At 42.0% G+C, this 20,808-nt stretch overlaps 1 protein-coding gene across 2 annotated transcripts in view; it reads left to right on the top strand.

Annotated features, from left to right (window-relative positions):
* The window catches only part of UBE4B (ubiquitination factor E4B), a 63,821-nt gene that overhangs the window by 34,593 nt on the left and 8,420 nt on the right, over positions 1-20,808 (top strand). For both annotated transcript variants that reach the window (XM_054009319.1, XM_054009320.1), the window contains 14 exons: positions 1,015-1,129; positions 4,972-5,055; positions 6,666-6,722; positions 7,504-7,620; positions 7,707-7,805; positions 8,348-8,461; positions 9,456-9,654; positions 9,880-10,018; positions 12,279-12,378; positions 14,375-14,502; positions 14,860-14,958; positions 16,386-16,621; positions 18,477-18,603; positions 19,767-19,911. In XM_054009319.1, coding sequence (XP_053865294.1) covers positions 1,015-1,129; positions 4,972-5,055; positions 6,666-6,722; positions 7,504-7,620; positions 7,707-7,805; positions 8,348-8,461; positions 9,456-9,654; positions 9,880-10,018; positions 12,279-12,378; positions 14,375-14,502; positions 14,860-14,958; positions 16,386-16,621; positions 18,477-18,603; positions 19,767-19,911 — 1,759 coding nt within the window. The remainder of the gene's footprint in view (positions 1-1,014; positions 1,130-4,971; positions 5,056-6,665; positions 6,723-7,503; positions 7,621-7,706; positions 7,806-8,347; positions 8,462-9,455; positions 9,655-9,879; positions 10,019-12,278; positions 12,379-14,374; positions 14,503-14,859; positions 14,959-16,385; positions 16,622-18,476; positions 18,604-19,766; positions 19,912-20,808) is intronic.

Below are 20,808 nucleotides of genomic sequence, written 5' to 3'. Positions count from 1 at the left end.
GGTTTGTCTATATTGGAAGATATACCAATATAAACTAAGGTGTGAATTTAAACTGCTGTAATTCTACCAATATAACCCTCATGTGGACACTCTTATTCCAGTATAGGAGTGCATTTATCTAGTTCAGTTTGTCACTTTGAAAGCAGTTTAAGCTAAACCAAAAAAGTCACATTTACTCTGGAGTAAGGGTGTCCACATGTGTCTGATGAAGTGGGTATTCACCCACGAAAGCTTATGCTCCAATACATCTGTTCGCCTATAAGGTGCCACAGGATGTTGCTTTTTACAGATCCAGACTAACCCGGCTACCCCTGTGATACCTGTGTCCACATGGGGATTTATATTGGTAGCACTTCTGGTATAGACAAGCTCTAAGTATTTAAAGGGACAGTGTCATAGTAGAACACTGACCTGATTTTTTTTCTTATTTGCTAAAATCCAAGTAATTTACGAGTATCTATTCAAAACAAATTCTTCAATAAGCTTCTCAAAAATAATGTGAGCCACCCACTTATATAGATGAACAACCCAAGAGTAACAACTGTTTTTGTGTGTAATAGAGAGAGAGGCTCAATTCAGTTTCAGGTTCATAGGGTGTGCTTACAAAAAGTAAGTGTTAATTTGGAAAATTACTATGACTTCATCCTTTCCTTAAAGTTGGAAAAATGAACAGGTTGAGATTAGTGGAACAAACCTAATGCTTTTGCTTCACTAGGATGAGCCTAACAAAGGGTCTTTTCAGTATAGAGAGGTAGAGGGGAGAACCAATTAGTTTATATAGGACATAGTTTTCTTCAGACCACATTAGACCAAAGTGGGGTTTTGGCAGCAGCATCCCCTGATGGATTATCTTTGTACAAGGACTTGGGGAGACTTGGTTAGTTGCTTCTGAAAGAAGTAATTGTCTCAGTTATGACATTCCATTATCTGGGTGTATCAGTAAATGTGAGACCAGGTTTTTTTTTTCTGAAAGATGTCTCCTTCCCTGCCCCCCCCTTTTTTATATTAATAAAGGTCTTTGCAGCAGCAATCTCTGTTGGTACCATACATGCTGTGTAGGAATCTTCCATTTGGCTTCATCCAAGAATTGGTGAGAACAACTCACCAGGATGAAGAGATGTTTAAACAGGTAAGAGGCTTGTTCAACTTGCAAGCATTAGCATCTTCTACAACTTAGTGCCTGAACTATCCGAGGGAGTGGCTGTCCAACTCTTGGTTCTGCAGACCACATTCTGAGACCACAGTTTGAGAACCATTGCTCCCTGGACTGGCAAGTAATTAAGCAATTGGGGGAGTTTGCTGTCTCTCTTGCTTCACTTCTTAAAGGGATTCAAAAAGAATGACTGAGCTCTGTATGAAGTTTTACTCAAAGTTAGCAAATCTATAAATCTATAGATTTGTTGTGTAAGGAAGATTCCATAATAAGCAGCAGTTTTTAATGAAACATTGACGCATCCTACCAGAAACATTTTTGCGTACAGTAGTATCCCATTGTAAGGCTTTGTCTTGGACTGTCACTTTTCAGATCATTCTATCCAAATTTCCCTGATCCATAAAATGGCAAACTTCCCAAATCACACATTTAGAAATGTTAGTTTTTGTCCATCTTGCCAAGGACAGAGTGAATTCATAGTTTGCATCTATAACACTTTCACCCCAAGGATTTATAAGCACTTTACAAATATTAATTAATTAAGGTTTCACAACACCCCTCTGAGATAGGGAACCATTATTATCCCCCATTAAAAATGAGGATGCTGAGACAGAGTGTAAACAACATGCCCTAGATGTCAGGGTGGGTCAATGGGAGAGCCAGAAATTGGAATACCAGTTCTCCTGATTCCTAGTCCTGTGCTTTAATTACTAGGCCACGCTTCTACTTCACAATTTAATGCCAAAGCAGGTCAGTCAGGTTATTACTGGCTCTGATTAGCGCACCCATGATTTACTCACAACAAAGCAGCACTCAGAATGGTATGAAATCTCTAGTGTCTTTAGAACATGGTTCTCAAAGTGCAGAGAACAACATTTGGAGAGGTACATAGCAGGGCTGGGGCCAGCCCCCATGGTCGTACCTTCCAGCCCCGCTTTCCCTCCAGGCCCAGCTACTCCTCCATCCCTGTTTCCTCCCCCAGCTCCGCCTTTAGCCCACGCTCTACTGCTGAAGAAGCCTTGGGTGTGCTGAAACAGAGGTGGGGCATGGACAGATTGTATACTAGTAGGTGGGGGGGCATGACTGGAAAAGTTTGAGCACCACTGCTTTAGAAAACGTAGAGAAATTCTTATCTTGTATTAACTCCTGAAAATTATACTGATATAAGTGAGGAGCAAATGCATCAACACCAATAGGAACTGGCTTTTGGAAAGAAGTATGTGATCACTACAAATGCCTTTGCTTTTAATTAACATGTGCTCATGTGAATGAGAGTCCAGAAGAAATATTATCGTTCCTATTTGGAATTAAATATCAATTTGCAGAGTTAAAAGCCCACTTAATTTATGTGTTAACTCTTATTTGGGCTCTTATTATCAAAGAGTGCTTTGACCTGGAGTGTGTCTAAGATACTGTGGGTATGTATACATTGCAACTGGGAGCCTGGGTAGACTCTCGCATGTTAACGGTACTCAAGTTAGCCACTCAAGTTCAGAGCCATAGGGTTGGGCAGGCTTGTATTCAGGTGGCTAGTCCATGCTATTTTTAGCATTACTCGGGGGAAATTCTGCACACAATATTTTCAAATTCTGCAAAATTCTGCATATTTTATTTGTCAAAATGACCCAATATAATCACACCAGTTTCAATTATTTTTGGTAATTTATTTCAAAATATCTGTCAGCAAGTATATCTGTAACAATACAGACAACAAAAAAGATTCAGAAAATGTGTTTTGACAAATAGATTCCTTACTAGGCATATTAATACAGAACTCGGAATAATAATTCATTTAAACTACAATACAGAACTATATTTCCTGCACCCCTCAGAAGCAGTGCAAATGCTTGGGGGAGTTGAGTTGTAAAGGAGGAGCTGAGGGAGAGGGAAGTAATTGCTTCAAAGGAGCCTGGATGTGAATGTGGAGGGTTGTTGGGTATGGGTGAGAAAAGTATGGAACAGGTTTTGGTGGGGGGGGGGGGGGGGGAGGGCAGGTGGGACTGTTAGGGAGCTTCCCCCATGCAGACCCTGGTTGACCCTAGCCTCTCCCATTCAGTCAGGCATATCTGCCCTGTCCCCATGTACCCCTGCACCCCTATGTGTCCTTGAACCCCCCGTCCACATGTCCCTCCACGCCCCCCGTCCCCATGTCTGTGCTCCCACTCAACAACTCCCCTGTCTGTATGTGTCCCTCCATGCCTTCCCCCTGTAGCTCTGTACCCCATCCCCCTCTGCCCATGTGCCCCTGCACCTTCCTCCCCGCCGTAACCCTGAGCCTCCACTCCCATTCAGCCCCTGCCCCAGTCTGTCCTCCACTAGCCCTTTTGAGCCCCTGTGTGACCCCCCCGCCCCCCAGCAGCCCCATAGCCTCTGTCTCCTGACCTGGCTCGCTGCGAAGAAGGCTCTGCAGGCTCTTTCTCGTCTCTAGCTGGCTGGGAGCGGCTGTTGTGATTTATTCCCAAAGCGTCCGCTGGTGGGCAAAAGGCAGAACTGCAGCAAGATTCCAGGCGAAGCTTTTTTCTGTGCAAAAAATTAAAAATATGCACGCCTAATTAATTATGTGCATGTGCAGTAGCGCAGAATTCCCCCCAGGAGTATAGCCTGCTTGCTTGAGCAGAGCTAGCATGTAACTGTCTACCCAGGTTGGGAGGCACACTCCAGCTTCAGTGTAGACATACCCTGTCAGGGAATGGTTATGGAACATGATTAAGATCAAGATTGGAACCATGCCCCTAACTGGATTAGGGAACGGCCTTGTTGTAACCAGGTTCCCTAACACGATTTGATGATCTTTGTATATCTTTATCCAAGAGACCCAGTATAGTTCTATTTGGATTCCAGTGGTCACTCCTGTATTTTGTAAAACAAATATTTGATTTTTATTCCAAAAGGAAAAATTCGATAGTGTGTGATTGGGCCCTTGTACTTGGGTGTTGTTACTTCTTGGTTAATCATTTCCTTCCTTCCTCCTTGCAGTCTCAGTGACTGCTGCTGTTTTGTTTATGCCTATCACAGTATTAAAATTTACTGACACAGGCACAAAATCTACTTGCCCAGAAAATACTATTCTGCTGTATATAATCACTATTCACTCCCAAGTGAATGGGTCAATAGAGTACTGCAAGGCTGGGCTATTAAGCTGTTAAAGGAAGCCCCAGACCCTTTCTTCTTGGCAATAATCTCTGGTATTTTTATATTTTTATACATGATTTCTACCTGTGGAGAGTTTGCTAGATCAGGTCCCTAATCTTGTTGTGGCTTTACCATTGTTGATCAGCTGCAGTGTGTGTCTGTATGTTCCACTAGCTCTATGACCAAGTCCAGATTAGCATGTTTGCATTGCTAGAATTTTTTAGACTCTAATGTAGGTTCTTGGCACTGACCAGGAAAACTTTTCAAGTGCTCACGTGTTTGGAATATTTAATTGTTTGTACAAGTGAATTTTCATGTACAGACATCAAGTTGATCTATCATTTACGCTGTATTTGGATGCGTTGAAGATTCATGCCAGATGCTCTTCTCAAAATATAACAAAAAAGATGTAGTCTCATGGGCTGAACTTCATTGCCTTAACCGTAAAGGAACTGGATTGAGGTTCTACTGCTAGGTTTGCTTTTCTTTTTACATTTAAACATTGCTATTTCTTTTGAAATAACTTATGTAAATGGACAGAACAAACTTTATATTTTGTTTCCTTCTGTGGACATATTAGTATTTGAGATGTGAGCGGGTTTCAAGGTGCCCAGGGCTATGGCTTCACCTATGTCTTATTGGTTCCCATTCTGAAGTGTATAAGTAATGTACTTATGTTTTTACAGATCTTTATCCCTATCTTACAAGGCCTGGCTCTTGCTTCCAAAGAGTGCTCCCTTGATAGTGACAATTTTAAATATCCCCTTATGGTAAGGACTATTCCTTTTTAGCAGCTTTTGCTTTAAGATACCCAGTATTTGATGCAGACTCAGTTCAAAGTAACTTTAATTAACCCTGTTTGGCTTGCTTCAAATGTCTTATTGAACATTGACCTCATGTTGGAAATGTAAAGTGTTATGAGGTGAGTAACAAAGAGTAATGACCAGGTGGAATCTGTGGCGCTCATAATGTCTCAGGCTTAATGTACAGCAGACTTTATGCAACAGTCTATTCAAATGTTTACATCCTGGTGATACAGATGAAAGATGTGGTCTCGCCCATTAGTGCACATGCTATGTGTTTTAAAAACTAAATAAATCCCATAATTGTTATTAAAAACCCTAAATGATCAGAAATGGGGGGAGGGGAGAGAATCTAATATACTTTCCACTATTTACTTCTGTTTGTTTTTTATATTGCTCTCTGTCTAGCCAACTGATGTCCATTATTCAATAAACAAAATGATTCAAACCTATGGCTGTCTACTGTAGGAAATTCATGGCAGTCTGACCACTGAAAAGTGACTTTAAAAAAGCACTTTATTTTACTCCATAGATCAACTCCCAATGTGTCTTTGAGGCAGAACTGCTGATTTATTGACACAACCAAACTTTTATTCCTGTAGGCAACATTGCCGAGCCAAGTACAGATACAAGACAGCAAGCAGGATTCTCCTCTATCCCATTTATTGCAGATAAAATCAGATTGCAGGATCTCTTACTGATGATTTTTTAACCAGAAAGAGGACTGCTTCAGATCTGGGTTGAGCTTGCAGTTCTGCCAATTAGCTTAAACCACTTTGGGACTTTGCAAACTAAGCAAATTTGATGTCACTGATCCACATTTTAAAAAAATCTTTCTCTGCTTGTTCCGTGTTCCCCAATTTTCAGGCTACCCCAACCTTAAATAATTGGAACCCTTGTGAAATTCAGCTGTCAGCTTCAGCATAGGTTAACGCTTGCTGGAGTCTCTTCTGCAGAGCCTTGAAGTGGCAAAGGGTGGAATAGTAGTTAACTTGATACGCTGTAATAGAAGTATGAGAACATATAATACAAGAAGTGGAGCATGTAAAAGCTTACGTTATTTTTGCGTTTTCAAAATCCTGCTTTATAGCCTCTTTATTTCCTTCTCCTCTGCAGTTTAGCTTGAGTTAAAGATTGTAGATAGGATTCTTTGTTTCAGGCCTCAGCATTCATCTGACGATGCTCCACTTAGGGTCGGAAGACAAAGGCCTTGGTGTGTGTAGGACAATAGCCCTGTTTATTACTCTTACTGACTCTTGCATGGCAGTTTAGGAGTTGAGCAACGGGAACATTATGTATTGAACAAGCAAATAACTTGCCAAGTTAATTTTTAAAATAAATATGATATTTGGCTTTCTTGAGGCAACTTGAAAAGACATAAAAGCCGAGATAGTTGCAAGGTGTGCATCAGCATATTTAGATCCTGTTCGCTTTGTAGACAATTAATGTTTTACTATTGACTTAACTGGAGCAGGATCTGGCCTTTTAAGCATTCTAGCATGTTTATCTTTTCATTGGTAGCCAGGGTGGTCTGGGAAATGCATCTGAATGAACTGTCGGTTTGTTTGTTTTTACAGGCATTAGGTGAATTGTGTGAAATCAAGTTTGGGAAAACGCACCCTATATGCAGTTTGGTAAGTGTCCGCACACCTAAATGTAAGGATTTCTGCTACATAATACTTAACTGCATAGCATTTTTGCTTTCAAAACACTCTGGAAACATTAGTTATTCTCACAACACCCTTAAAAGTTAGGTAGGTGGTATTCCTGTTTTACAGTTAGGAAACTGAGTCACAAAGAAGTGTCTTGCTTCAAAGCCACACAAAAAGTCAGTGGCTTCCAGGATTGGAGGCCATGAATTCATGGTTTCCATCCTAATGCCCAATCTGTTAAGCCTACCTCATCTCTAATTTGCATGCAGTTCTTGCTTATGGCATGGTTTATTCTTTATATTCTTTGGCAATACCAGTCTAGTTGAGAATTGCATCCATTAGATGATGGACCATCCAGATTTCTTTGATAAGTTATTTGGGCCAGTGACTCTTGTTATGTGGTTGTGTAGCATCTTGCACAATGGGGCCCTCATCCTCATTGTGGGCTCTTGGGACTTATGGTATTATTTAATAGTAAGCAATAATTAAGATCTGTCCAAGGAAGAAGAACATCAATAAATTCAGTTATTTCTCTTCTCAAGGAGAGGCAACTCAAGTTCAGAGAGACATAAAACAAAGATTGCTTGCTTAGCTTTCTGAAGCACTACAGACTTCACCATTTTGCTACCAGTGTGATGGGATGATGAAGTATCAACAGAGAGAAATGCAAATAAGGAAATGCAGATAGAAAAATAGTGTTAATGATTTGGCTGCCCTGTCAATATCTTCCTGTTCCTTTTTGTTTGTTTGGTTTTTTTGGTAGGTCGTTTCTTTGCCCTTGTGGTTGCCTAAACCTGTAAGCCCAGGTGCAGGACGAGAGTTGCAAAGACTCTCTTACCTTGGAGCTTTCTTCAGTCTCTCTGTCTTTGCTGAAGATGATGTAAGTACTATGCTGTCTGCAGTCTCTCATCTGGAAAAGAACCCAAAAGATGTGTTTGTACTCCTTGCAAATTTTTTTTCTTTCAGACTAAAGTAGTTGAAAAATATTTCTCAGGGCCTGCCATTACTCTTGAAAACACGCGGGTTGTTAGCCAGTCATTGCAGCATTACCTGGAATCTGCAAGGGTAAGTATCCTGATATTTAATTGCTGCCAGAGGGTTGGTTGGTTTGTTTGTTTTAATTTTTGGTTTCCATAACATGGGTGAAGAGTGTTTTACAAAATATAGACCATCCATTAAACAATAAAGTAGTAAAGAAGAGGGTGAGCAAAAACCCAGCAAGAAGAGTTTAACCAGAGAGCCACAAAACTAGGAGATCTTTCTGTAAGCCCCCTACCCAAACCCAAGGAATATCGGTACTGTTACCACCAGATATTTATTATTCACAAATGTCTCTCAACGTTCAGTTCTTGTGGGTGGATGAGTAAAGAAGACCTGGTACACTTCCACAGTGATTGTGTTGCCATGATTTTTAAGCTATAATCTTTTGTAGATAACATTGTTCTGTAAATAAATATTTTTCATACCTGGGATAGCGGTGTTCTTTACAAGAAGACTACAACTGAATAGTAGATTCTGTATAATACTTGGAATATGCACATGTGTCTCCATGCTGCTGTTTTCATGATCTTGCTGTTCAGTGACATAATTTTCACTTTAAATTTCAGCAAGAGCTGTTTAAAATTCTACATAGTATTTTGCTGAATGGTGAAACTCGAGAGGCAGCTCTCAGTTACATGGCAGCTGTTGTTGATGCCAACATGAAGAAGGCACAGATGCAGGTAAAGACTGAACTCTCTTCCTCATTCACAGATGTAGTTAGCACAAATAGTTCTAAGTGGCTGAGGTGGTGGTAGTTTTTAACAGAAGACAACAGACGTTCTAGGGCCTGAAGCAACCAGGAATTCCATCTAGGTCGTTCTTTCAATATTATTTTTCTGTATATTCTTCTTTTTTTAAATGAATCTATTTTGCCCTGTTTGCTCACTCCTCTCTGAGTACTGAAATATCTAAATTTGTTAGAACACAACCCTCCTTGGCTGAAGTTTGTGCCTTTTTATTGATATGTGCTCTTCCTGGCAGCTTCCACCAACTGGCTGCAACGAAAACTTGTTTTCTCCCCCAGTTAACATACTGTCAAGCACTCACTTTATTTGTGGCTCTTGTAAATTTGAGTAAGCCCTAGTGAAAATCGGCACAATTCCACTGAAGCAACAGCGCTGATTTTTTTTTTGCCGTTGGTTAGTTGATTTTTGCCTTGGTATAACCTGGTTGTGAATTCTAAATGTGTACGGTTTGAGGTATCAGTGTCTTGAAGTCCCCATTTTCCATCGACTCAAACATTTTGAAACTATCTGCAGAACTGTTTTCTTCAAGGTGAAACAAGGAACTACTGGAAATGTTGCTTGTATGGTAAAATTTAAGAACTGAAGCTTAGCTACTTTATGAATCTTTCCTGTTCCTGGCTGTCCCTATGTTAAAAAATTTTAAGAAGCCTCTTTGAGACCCTTTCCCCCTTTTTTCTCTCCCCTAAGTATGTGCGTTTAGTACTCATAAAAATGACTGGTGGTTGACTCACACAGGGCAGGGAAATGCTGTTAACAGTTACAGCTGCTCATATTCTAGTTAGCCTTAGAGGTCTGGTCCTTCGTTTGTTGTTTTAACCATGCATTGTGTATTAGCGATGGATGCTGGAGTCCCAGGCCTGCCAACTGCAATGGTCTGTTGCCTGCTGCTTTATATTCTAGCATTCACTTTCTCTCCCTTGTCTTGCAGACTGATGATCGGATGGTGTCTACGGATGGTTTTATGCTCAACTTCCTCTGGGTGCTGCAGCAGCTTAGCACGAAGATAAAGCTAGAAACGGTTGATCCCACCTATATATTCCATCCCAGGTGTCGCATCACTGTCCCAATGGATGAGACAAGAGTGAAAGCAACAATGGAGGATGTTACAGGCTGGATGGCTGAGCTTTGTGAGTAAAGAGCATGCATTGTCTACCTTTTTGTCTCTACCCTTTTGTTCTGGTATTGGGGATATCACAAAACATTCAGTACCATAAATGTTTTGCTTGGGACTGTCTGTTGCTTTTATAGCTTGTTTTAAGACGGCAGAGAAATGAGTTATTCGAAGTCTGAGCACTAATTCATGTAGCCTTTTTTCTTACTCTCCTTCATCCCGTTTTGTTCTTTTTTTGTAGACAGGGATCAGTCTCCATGTTCTGAACCGAAATTCCCAACGGAATGCTTCTTCCTAACCCTGCATGCCCATCACCTCTCCATCCTGCCAAGCTGCCGCCGCTACATCCGTAGACTGCGGGCCATCAGGGAGCTCAACAGGTTAGAAGTTGTGTTAGTTACCTAGCATGTGTCCTACAGTTTTCCCTGCCACCTTGACTAGTAGGTGCTTTCCTATATATGATTATGGTTCTTGCAAATTTGATGGAAATTAAAACAACAACTTAAGTAAATCCATGCTATGGAGTATTGGGGAGTTTTATCGACTGGTCAGTCTGCTGCTTTGATAGCTCTTGCAGAGTATTTTGTGTCTGCAGGTTCTGGTTGTGCTGATGTGTACAATGGCATCCATCGTGACTTCAAACAATAGTGGGAGGAAAGGATGCTGTTTCTATATAGGATCTCAAACTCTCGGGGCAGTCCTAGAGAGCACTGGACAGTTCTTGAAACCATCCTAGCGGGTACAGAGTTGCAATGTTTTGATAGTTTAAACTTTGTTGACTAGTCGGTGGTATGATTGGGAATGTTAGTGCTTTAAGCCCTTTGCATTGCTGTGGAGGTGCATACACATGTATCTCTGACATGCAAGTCATTGTAGTGGTTGCTTGACAAGCAGCATATCCTCTCCTATGTCTGCTATGTTGCATATCCCGCTGCAGAACAGATGTTTATCTGTTCCTTGTGGCTACTATGGCCTCGGTGGATATCAAATGATCTCCTTCATTATATAAAAGCTTTCACAGTGAATTCTAAGGTAGCTGCATATGTAATTCAACTACTGGTTTGTTGTTTTTTAAAAATTGCTTGTTATGATGCTGACAGGAAGATGCTTTTGTTTTCCCTTCTTGACATGAATCCAAATAAACTTTTTATAGCAGCTGGATTGCTAAACCTCAAGAAACTTTCTCAGTTAAAATAAATAAGAGCAGATTGCACAGCATCAGTGTTTTCCACTATTTATAATTGCATTCACTTAGTAAAAGTCCCTTGACGTTAAGGTGGCAGGTTTATTGAAGGATTTTTGAACTTTATTTACAATATAGACATACAAAAGGCTTGGAAAGCTGTCGATATCTGTGTGTGAACAGTCAACACACGTTTTACACAAACAAATATTTTCAAATAAACCAGACCCTGGATTTTAAAAAGGAATCACTCCTCTTTTTCCTTATTTGGAATGTAGTGTTGTCAATCATGAGTTATTTCCATTTATGCTCAGCACTTACCAGGAAACGCTTAGCCCTCTGTAAACTCAGGCCATATATTTTGATGTCACTAATGAAAGAATTAAGGTCAGATAATGATCTGCAGCAGATAGAGGCTGGGGTGTGGAGAGAGACTAGTTTACATCCAGGGGTGGTAGGAAATAGAATCATAATAATGTAGAATATAAAATCTAAAATACATTAAGATTAATACCCACATACACAAAACATTAATCAGCTGCTTCTTTTTAAATGAATTAGGTCCAAATGATGAGACTTGAATAGCTTTGTGTGGATGGTTGTGTGACATTTATCCTGTGTTAGGTCTAGGCTGACTGTGACCATGGTGGAGGGGGCAAAACTCAGTCTTTGCTATAATGATGGGCCTTGCACTGAACGGGAGAGCATGAGCAGCTTTCCCATTGCTTATGCTCTTTTCCCACAGGCTTGAATTGTAATGGGGGTTGTGCATGGGGACAGGGGCTGCCAAGAGAAATCTTTTCTAGAAGGAGGTTGAGAGAGCAGTGCTGGGAGTGCATTTGTATCTGTCCTAGAAAGGAGAGGAAGGTATTTTGAACTGTTCCTGATCCCAACCTTCCCATCTTCCTCCAGTAGCTTCTGCTTTTCATATCTCTGCTCTTAGTTTGGGGGGTAAATGAGATACAGCCTTTGCTTGCCTGCCTGTCAGATGTTCTGGATCAGACTTGCTCCAATACAGGGTTACTGTTCTTAATGACATGATTTTAACTCTGCTTTTTATAGAGATTGTGAATTTGGTACAAACCAAGTATTAGAAATGTGATAAAATGATGAATGTGTCTGGAGGGGAAATCCTTTCCCCACTGTCCTACCAGTAATATTTTTTTGCTGTGGTTCTTGTTTGCTTAATGGCGTCCTCAATCGTGAAACTAGTGTACTTAGTGTATCCCAGCATTTGGCCTTGAAGATTTTTGTCTCTCCTTTCAAAAGATGCAAGAGTAACTTGCTGTCCTGGTGAAAGTGTCTATTAAGGTGATGAATTTTTGTAATCTTTCTCTTTTTTTTTTATCCCAAATTTCTTTCCTTTGTAATTTGAAATCAGGTAGAGTAAATGTTTTACCTGCTGTCAACATATGTCCCCTTTACTGTCATCACTAGTGATTTCATGTGGTTTACAGGACTGTGGAAGATCTGAAAAACAATGAAAGTCAATGGAAAGAGTCTCCTCTAGCTACCAGACATCGAGAAATGCTGAAACGCTGTAAAACACAACTTAAGGTTTGTAACTAGTTAGGATGACAACTAAATGGCCCTGTCAACCTGGGTGGGTGGGTGGTGATTCTTTTTCAATGGAAAAGATTTGCTAGCAACCATGTTTTCATAAAATGTTTGAAAATATGTCTTAGGTGTATAGGAGGATTGTTTTCAATATATTACACCAGGGGTCGGCAACCTACGGCACGCGTGCCAAACACAGCACGCGAGCTGATTTTGAGTGGCACGCTGCTTGCCCGGTGAGAGGAGGGGGCGGAGGGGCGGAAAGCACCACGCTATGGGAAGAAGCGGAGGAGGTGGGAAGCTTGGCTGCCGCAGGACCAACCCTCAACCTCTCCACACACACCCCCCCCCACCACACACACACACTCTCCCCTGCGGGGGCAGGAGGCAGAAGCTTGGTCCTACGGCAGCCAAGCTTCCACCCACCCCGCTTCTTCCCCCAGCTTGGTGCATTCTGGCCCCTTCTCCTCCCCCTCACTCTCCCTGCGCCGATGGCCCTTGCGAGAGGGAGGGGGAGCGGAGCGGCAGCGTGCTCCCTGCTCCGTAGAGCAGGCAGAGAAGAGGTAGGGACGGGCCTTGGGGAAGGGGGTGGAACAGGGCATATCCCTCCAAGCCCCCTGCCGTGAGCCGCTCAGGGCAGGGGGCTGGGAGCACCCCTACGAGCCGAGCACCCCAGCCCTCTGCCCTGAACCTCCCCCCCACAGCCTTCTCCCCTGCACCTCCACACACACCCCAGCCCTCTGTCCTGACCCCTGAACTCCCCCCCCCACACCCAGCCTTCTGCCCTGTACCCCCCCACACACCCAGCCTTCTGCCCTGAACCCCCCACATCCCCTCTGCCCTGACCCCTGACCCCCCCCCCACACACACCCAGCCTTCTGCCCTGCACCCCCACACACCCTCTGCCCTGACCCCTGAAACCCCGTCCCCTCTCAGGTCTGGGGTCCTGGCTGCCAGCCTTTTGCCAGCCGGCATCCTGGCCACAGGCCCCGCTCAGCCCGCTGCCGGCCTAGGTGAACAGAAACCCAGGCTGGAAGCGGGCTGAGCAGGCTGGTGGCGTAAGATCAGCATTTTAATTTAATTTTAAATGAAGCTTCTTAAACATTTTGAAAACCTTGTTTACTTTACATACAACAATAGTTTAGTTTAGTTATATATTATAGACTTAGAGAGACACCTTCTAAAAAACGTTAAAATGTATTACCGACATGCGAAACCTTAAATTAAAGTGAATAAATGAAGCCTCGGCACAACACTTCTGACAGGTTGCCTACCCCTGTATTACACTGTTGTATACCTGTTGACTTAAGAACACTATATAATATGCACAGTACAATACAGGATGAGAATGCTTAGCACTTATAGAGCAATTTTAAATGTAAAAGCAGATGACAAAAATCAATTCATGCAACACCCTTCTGAGGAATGACGGTGTTGCTGTTTCCATTTCTTGGATGGATAAATAACAGCACAGAGGGTGACTGACTTGCTCATGGGCTCATACAATTTCTATCTAAACTGGGTTTAGAAATCCAGAGCTCCTGACTCAGTCCTGAACTCTTTCCGAAGTGGATGTACTGGAATCCTTCATTATGAATTTCAATACCCTGTTTAATTGTTGCAACTGTAAATTGATGGGAATTTTCTACTCTGTACCATCTAGACAGCTTTTTCTGACAATTTCTCAGCTCTTCTAGCTTCTTAACTCTCCTGTTCTTACTGTTGGAATATTTGCTCCTTAACTACAAGTTAGTGAAGGTTTTCTCTTTGTGGATCTAGTTGACTTGTATTCATCTATCTTTGTTGATATATTGGGGGATTTTTTTAAGTGTCCTGTTCTTTGGGCAATGATAAAATATTTTGTATGGAGGGAGGGGCAGAACTGTCTTAATTATTGGGAGTGTTGAGTGGAGTGGATGGATTTGACCTTCATACTGTGTTTCTTATATCTTGCTCTTGATTAGCCTTTTGTGTGCATCTTCTCCTCCTCCTGCAGAAACTGGTGCGGTGCAAGGCGTGTGCAGATGCTGGCTTGCTAGATGAGAACTTTCTGAGGAGGTGTCTGAATTTTTATGGTATGGTGATTCAGCTGTTGCTTCGAATCCTCGACCCTGCCTACCCCAAGTGAGTTTCAGGGCTGGGTGTGTAAATCACTATCTGAAATATCTGATACCAGCTGTGTCTACCTCAGCATTACCACCTACCGGGACTCCTAAATTTTGTGATTGGTTCTTGTCAATGAATGACTATTTTTAGACTGTAAGTCTGATTTATGTAGTTATTTCAGTTACAGCTGTAAAAACCTGAGTTATGTTTTGCTAATCGGAAGGGCTGAGATTGGATTTTTAAACTTCCAATATTTATGAGGATATCTATAAAGGGCCATTCGGCAATTCCGTAGGAGAACGCAGAAGATATTATTTAACCCTGGTATTCCGCTGTTCTCGTTTTAACCCTGTCGCTGTCTTTTCTATTCCACAGCATAATACTGCCTTTAAATCCTGATGTCCCGAAGATGTTTGCAGCACTGCCCGAGTTTTATGTAGAAGATGTTGCTGAATTTTTATTTTTTATTGTACAGTAAGTGAAGTCATGTTTGAGGCAAACTATTATGCTTCCCAATCCTACATCACAGACGGTGTTCTTGTAATTGTCTATGGGCTCCCTTCTCTACAACTGAAAACCAGTCAGAACTCTGAGCTAAGTCAGTTCCAGTTTCAGCGCAAAGAGAGGGACTAATAAGAAAAAGATCAATGATTTCTCTGGAGGGGAAAAAAAGCAGAAAAAGAAGGGTGAGGGGAAGCAAACTGTGGTGAATATCAGTTACCTAGACCTTGCAGGCCTCCCGTGTGCATGTCTGAGAGGGTAGATCCAGGGTTTGCTTTAGCTGTGCTTTTTCCCCCTCTCTCTGGTCTTTTCCTACTTCTTGGGTTTTTTATCTAATCTTCTTCCATTTCTCTAATATTTTCTTGCTTTTGTGAGTCTCTGTCCCTCTTCCCAGCTCACTAGAAGGCTGCCTGCTGCCTGGGCAGATGGGCTAAGCATTTGTTGGGGACTCATACAGCTAGGCTGGTTTGCTGTTGCACAAAGCTGTGTACCATGAGAGCCAAGAGGAGAAGGTTGTGGCAGTGGGCTGTTGCCATTGCATGCAGCCCTCTCCATGTTAGCTGCTTTTGTTGCTGACTGCATTCGGAGTCATTACAGAAAGAGGAATGGGGTTGTGGACATGGCTTTCAAAGAGCCAATTTCTGCTTTACCCACAGGCATAGGAGCATTTTTGCAGAGGAGATTGCCTTATTCTAGGTCTGCCCCAATCTCCTTTGCTGCCCATGTCTCTCTTAGAATAGTCTGTAGGGGGCTCACCAGTGACACTGCCCTTCAGAATGGGAAATGCTTTCCTAGACTATTATAAATTGAATGTAATACCATGTGTTGTTAAAAAGGCAATTTCTCTTAGATCGTAATAAGGTCTGAGGTATTAACCATCTCTAGAGCAGTATTAAAGATAAGAAATAACACACTAATAAATAAACGCCCTTTAATTTGTAGATTTGCCAGAATCACATTAACTTCTAAGAGTTACCTCATTAAAGCCGAATATGGCTGTTCCCTCAGATTTGTGGGTCCACTGGTGTTCATAGAATTCAGGAGATCTCAGACCTCCTCCAACCCCATGTCCATCCCCTGTCTTTCTCACAGTGCTTCAAAGAGAGGCAGCAGTTGTCCCTGCCTCCCTAGGAGGTGGCAAGCATTAAAGTGGCACTTCAAAGTAGTGTTGACTCCATATGAAATGCAACAACTGATTGTCGCTGTGCTTCAAAGGTGGTCCCAGGAAACTATTATTGGCAAGAGCGGCTAATGTATCTGAATCAGAGTTTAGTTTCCATAATGACTTATGCTTTTGCTAGGGCTAACAGGTAGTCTGACCTGAGTTGCCTGAGACAATATGTAGTTGAATCCTTTACAGGTTTTGCATTCTCCCCCCCGCCCCCCGCACCTCTTTTCAGATATTCTCCTCAGGTGCTTTATGAGCCCTGCACTCAGGACATTGTGATGTTCCTTGTTGTGATGCTGTGCAACCAGAACTACATCCGAAACCCGTATCTGGTCGCAAAGCTGGTGGAGGTGATGTTCATGACAAACCCAGCTGTTCAGCCACGGACACAGAAGTTCTTTGAAATGATTGAGAATCATCCTCTCTCCACTAAATTGTTAGTCCCCTCGCTGATGAAGTTTTATACAGGTAAGATATTGTGTTTGCAGGGTATTGATCAACACAGTGAGTGGTGAAAGCTTTGTAGGGCAAGAGGTTCTGTCAGTCTGCTTAGGCTCTAAAAAAAATCAATCAGTCCTTTGGAACATCTTTAGCTGATGCCTTGTCATATTGCTTTCTGACCATCTTTGTGCTGCTTTATTGTAGCCTGACACTAGCAGTGCTGCAGTGGCACTTTGATTCCAAGGCAGGAAAGCTGCTTCTTTTGGGGGGTGGGGGGTGGGGGGGGGACACGTGGCGCTTGGAGCTGAAATTTTTTTGTGCATGAGCTTGTAAGTACTCTGATAGCCACATAAACCTTGGACAGCCCTTGAGGGCTCTGCCCCTGGGAAGTCATCAGTCCCCTTCAATCCACTCTGATGTCCCATCTCTCCTAGCTGCCTTTTGCTTTTCAAACATACATCCCAGGGATCCAGTGAGTCTAGGTGGCCTTTCAACTATCTCAGCTTCAGATCTACCATGATCTGCCAGCTTTACTGCACTGTGGAGCACAGAGTCATAGAACATATAGGCGCTGAATTGAATAGGGCAGAAAAGGAATCCTATAGTCCTACACACAAATGCTATTTTTCTTTTCCTAAAAAAAATAAAAATAAAAACAAAGAGAGCCTAAACTAATACAATATGCAGATATTTTAAATGCACAAAAATTAATTCATTTGAGTATTCTGACTTCACCTTTCTTTCAGTTCTTTTTTTCTTGCTTAATTTCATTATTTGGCTACATCCTGCTGCCGTATTCTGTTTTATGTTAATGTGACCTTTAACTTTTGTACAGTGCCACTTACTCTGGGATGGTCACTACAGAAGAATAAGTGTATAGTATAATCTCCAAGCAGTTCAAAGTTCTCTCTCTAGTAAGCATTTATTGACTACACGGCGCATGTTTTCAGCCACTAATAACCATATTATTTTCCCTGAAAAACACCAACCAATCTGAACAAAAAACCTCAAGTTAATTAGTAAAATCTAAAAAATCAAAACCAAAAGCAATACCCCAGAAAGGCAGAAGAACCATATACCCTATGAGGCACGCTAGAGATTTCATTATTGCTATAGATTTTACATGGATAGTGATCAGATGCTGTGGTGATGAGCAGAAATATTAAACACTGAGAGACATGGATATTGTTAAATCAGATTACTACACATTTGAAAGTGGTCTACAGTTGATGTAGAAACAACGCAATTTCCTGATTTTTGGGGGTGGGGGGGGTTAGGGTGATTAAAATACTCAACATAATGTTGAGGTAGCAGATTTTTTTTGTATTCAGTAATCCAGTTTTTTTATGGGCCTCTATATTGACTTTAATTATTTATCTTTAGCACCTCACACACTGGAGAGCCCAAACAATGCAGATTTTTTTAAACATGGAATAAAAGTAGTATGTAAGGTATTCTCCTCCTCCAAAGATGCTGCATCATGAGACTTGCTTTCCTTTGAAAGGAAGGTTGATTCTGAGAAATAAAGTGAGCAATGCCCCTTTAAAATGGGGACCAAGATGGAGTTTTACAGATGTCAGAGTGGTAGCTGTGTTAGTCTGCATCAGCAAAAACAACAAGACATCTGATGAATTGGATTCTAGCCCAGGAAAGCTTATGCCCAAATAAATGTGTTAGTCGCTAAGATGCCACAAGAATTCCTCGTTGTTTTTACAGATGTGTGATTTATTTTTTTGCAGCTTTTAGCTGTATCTCATCAGTTAGATTGGGGGGGTGGGGGAGTGTGGTACATGGGTACCTAGTAATCAGCACAGCATACTGGAGTGAAATTTTGATGATGGGGTTCTAGTTTTACTACTGGGGTCTTCTATTTTCTTCTCAGATGTTGAGCACACTGGAGCCACCAGCGAGTTCTATGACAAATTTACAATCCGCTACCATATCAGCACCATTTTCAAAAGCCTTTGGCAGAACATAGCTCATCACGGCACCTTCATGGAAGAGTTCAAGTGAGTAAAATGTTGTAAATGCCAGAGATAACTGCTCAGACACTCGCCTTGGATTTCTGAAGTGTGGAGATGACTGGAGTAAGGATCTGAGGCTGATCACTCCAAGTAGGATATGTAGCCGGAGAGCCAGACTACTCAAAGATATTTAGCTTCAGAACATGAAAAAAATGTACAAGACCCAGAGCTGCAAGAAGAAAACTCCCCCCAGTATTTATTTTCAAATGTGCCTCCCTATGCTGCTGCGCATACTGCTTGCTTCTCTGTTGTGTTGGAGGGCACATCTTCTGCACTCTTCCCATTCCTTGGTCATGTTATGCCACAGATACTGTGGAAAATGTGCTTCCTTTAGTCTTTGTTAGTTGCCACCTTATGCTTCTTCTGAGTGTTTTCCTGAGCTCACAGTGGTGATCCCAGTTGGGAACCACTGTGTATTTTTCTGAGCATACTTTTTTTTGTTTCCAGTTAAATCATAGAATATCAGGGTTGAAAGGGACCTCAGGAGGTTATCTAGTCCAACTCTCTCCTCAAAGCAGGACCAATCCCCAAATCCCTAAATGTTCAATCCCTCAAGAATTGAACTCACAACTCTGGGTTTAGCAGGCCAATGCTCAAACCACTGAGCTATCCCTCCCCCCACAATTGTTAATATCTGTCATCGTGTTATAGTCCAAATGTGCAGAGACAGGGATTATCTGTTTCATCCTTTTATTCCCCCTGCTGGTCTGTCCCAGATTTCATTTCCAGACTCTGGTGGCGTTTATTTGAGCCTCTCATGTGAGTACCTAGATATTTGACAATTTTTCTGTCGCTGGCCAACAAGAACTGCTTTATCCATTGAAAAAGGATTTTCCCTCCTCCTGTTTTACTCTTGTTTGGACTCTCTTCTTGCTCTTACTTTGCTATTACTGTCAGGAAGGGGAAGATGCCTCTTTTGATCAGTCCCAGCTTACACGATTAGGCCTTTCCACTATAGCCATTCTAAACACAGAGGAATGTAGGGTGCCTCTGGACTCTGATTCACCTGGCCTGTGGAGTGGGGGAATTAATTATTCAAACCGTGGTATGAAGAAGGAATGTTGCTAGTGCTCCAAACTGAGAGATGCGTTGTGGATTGAATGCTCCTGGGTACTGTGCAGCGATAAATGCATTTCAATGTTTTCCAGCTCTGGGAAGCAGTTTGTTCGCTATATCAACATGCTGATAAATGACACAACTTTCTTGCTGGACGAGAGTCTGGAGTCCCTAAAACGGATCCATGAAGTTCAAGAGGAGATGAAGAACAAAGAACAGTGGGACCTGCTGCCTAGGGTGAGTATGTTTCCCCCCCCCCCCCCCCCCCAGTGCCCCTTCCTTTCTTATGCTAAGATTTCTTTGGCTATGGGGAGCAGCCCCTGGAGGTAGCATTGCTTGCTGCTACCATGGGCAGGGTCACTTTGGAAATTGCTTCCTGAAAGAGAATCCAGGCTGCAGAGCTATGTCAGTGGCATTGGGGGGGGGAGGGTATATGAGGCTTTTAAGAGATTGTGTCTTTAAAATGCTAAATGGAGAGATTGAGGCTTATAATCCTTTTTCAAAGGAAGTTCTGGAAGATGCCCACCAGCTGAGTTCACGTCAAAGAACTGTCCCAGCGAAGAGCTTTTTTTTCTCCTAATGTATTGAGCTCGAAGCAGGCTTTGGGATGGAATGGAAGAGAATAAATTCCAGGATTCAGGGTTGTTATATAATAATTGTATGCATTCACCAACCAATGTCAGATATTTTTATACTGAGGTTACTGATTCAAAAATCTGAAATAAAAAAGATAGATAGAAAGGGAAGATCCATATTGCGGAGTTCCTTTCTGATGAGAATGTTCTAAAGTCTGTATTTTTCCATAGCATTACTTCCTCCTTTTGATACAGATAAGCATTAGCTATCCCAAAACTTTTATACAACAAGAATGTGGACAGCTGGCTCAGATAGAGCAGATGAGTGCAAATCTTGGAAGTGGATAATCCTTACAATGCGAACAGTGGTGGCAAAAAATAGAGCATTAAAGCCCTATGTAAAGTAGGCAGCTGGATTATTCTCTTCTTAAATAGTCTTGGATAAACTTAAAATATACTGGGATAGTAAATGACTGTATGCAGTTGTCCTGGGATTCACTTACCATACAGTTGTGGAAATATTCTGCATGGTTGTAATCTTTGGTGCTTAAGTGGCTGC

This window comes from Malaclemys terrapin, chromosome 19 (assembly GCF_027887155.1).
Source record: "Malaclemys terrapin pileata isolate rMalTer1 chromosome 19, rMalTer1.hap1, whole genome shotgun sequence".
NCBI classification, from domain to species: Eukaryota; Metazoa; Chordata; order Testudines; family Emydidae; genus Malaclemys; species Malaclemys terrapin.
This window is presented reverse-complemented; position numbering and strand designations above follow the sequence as displayed.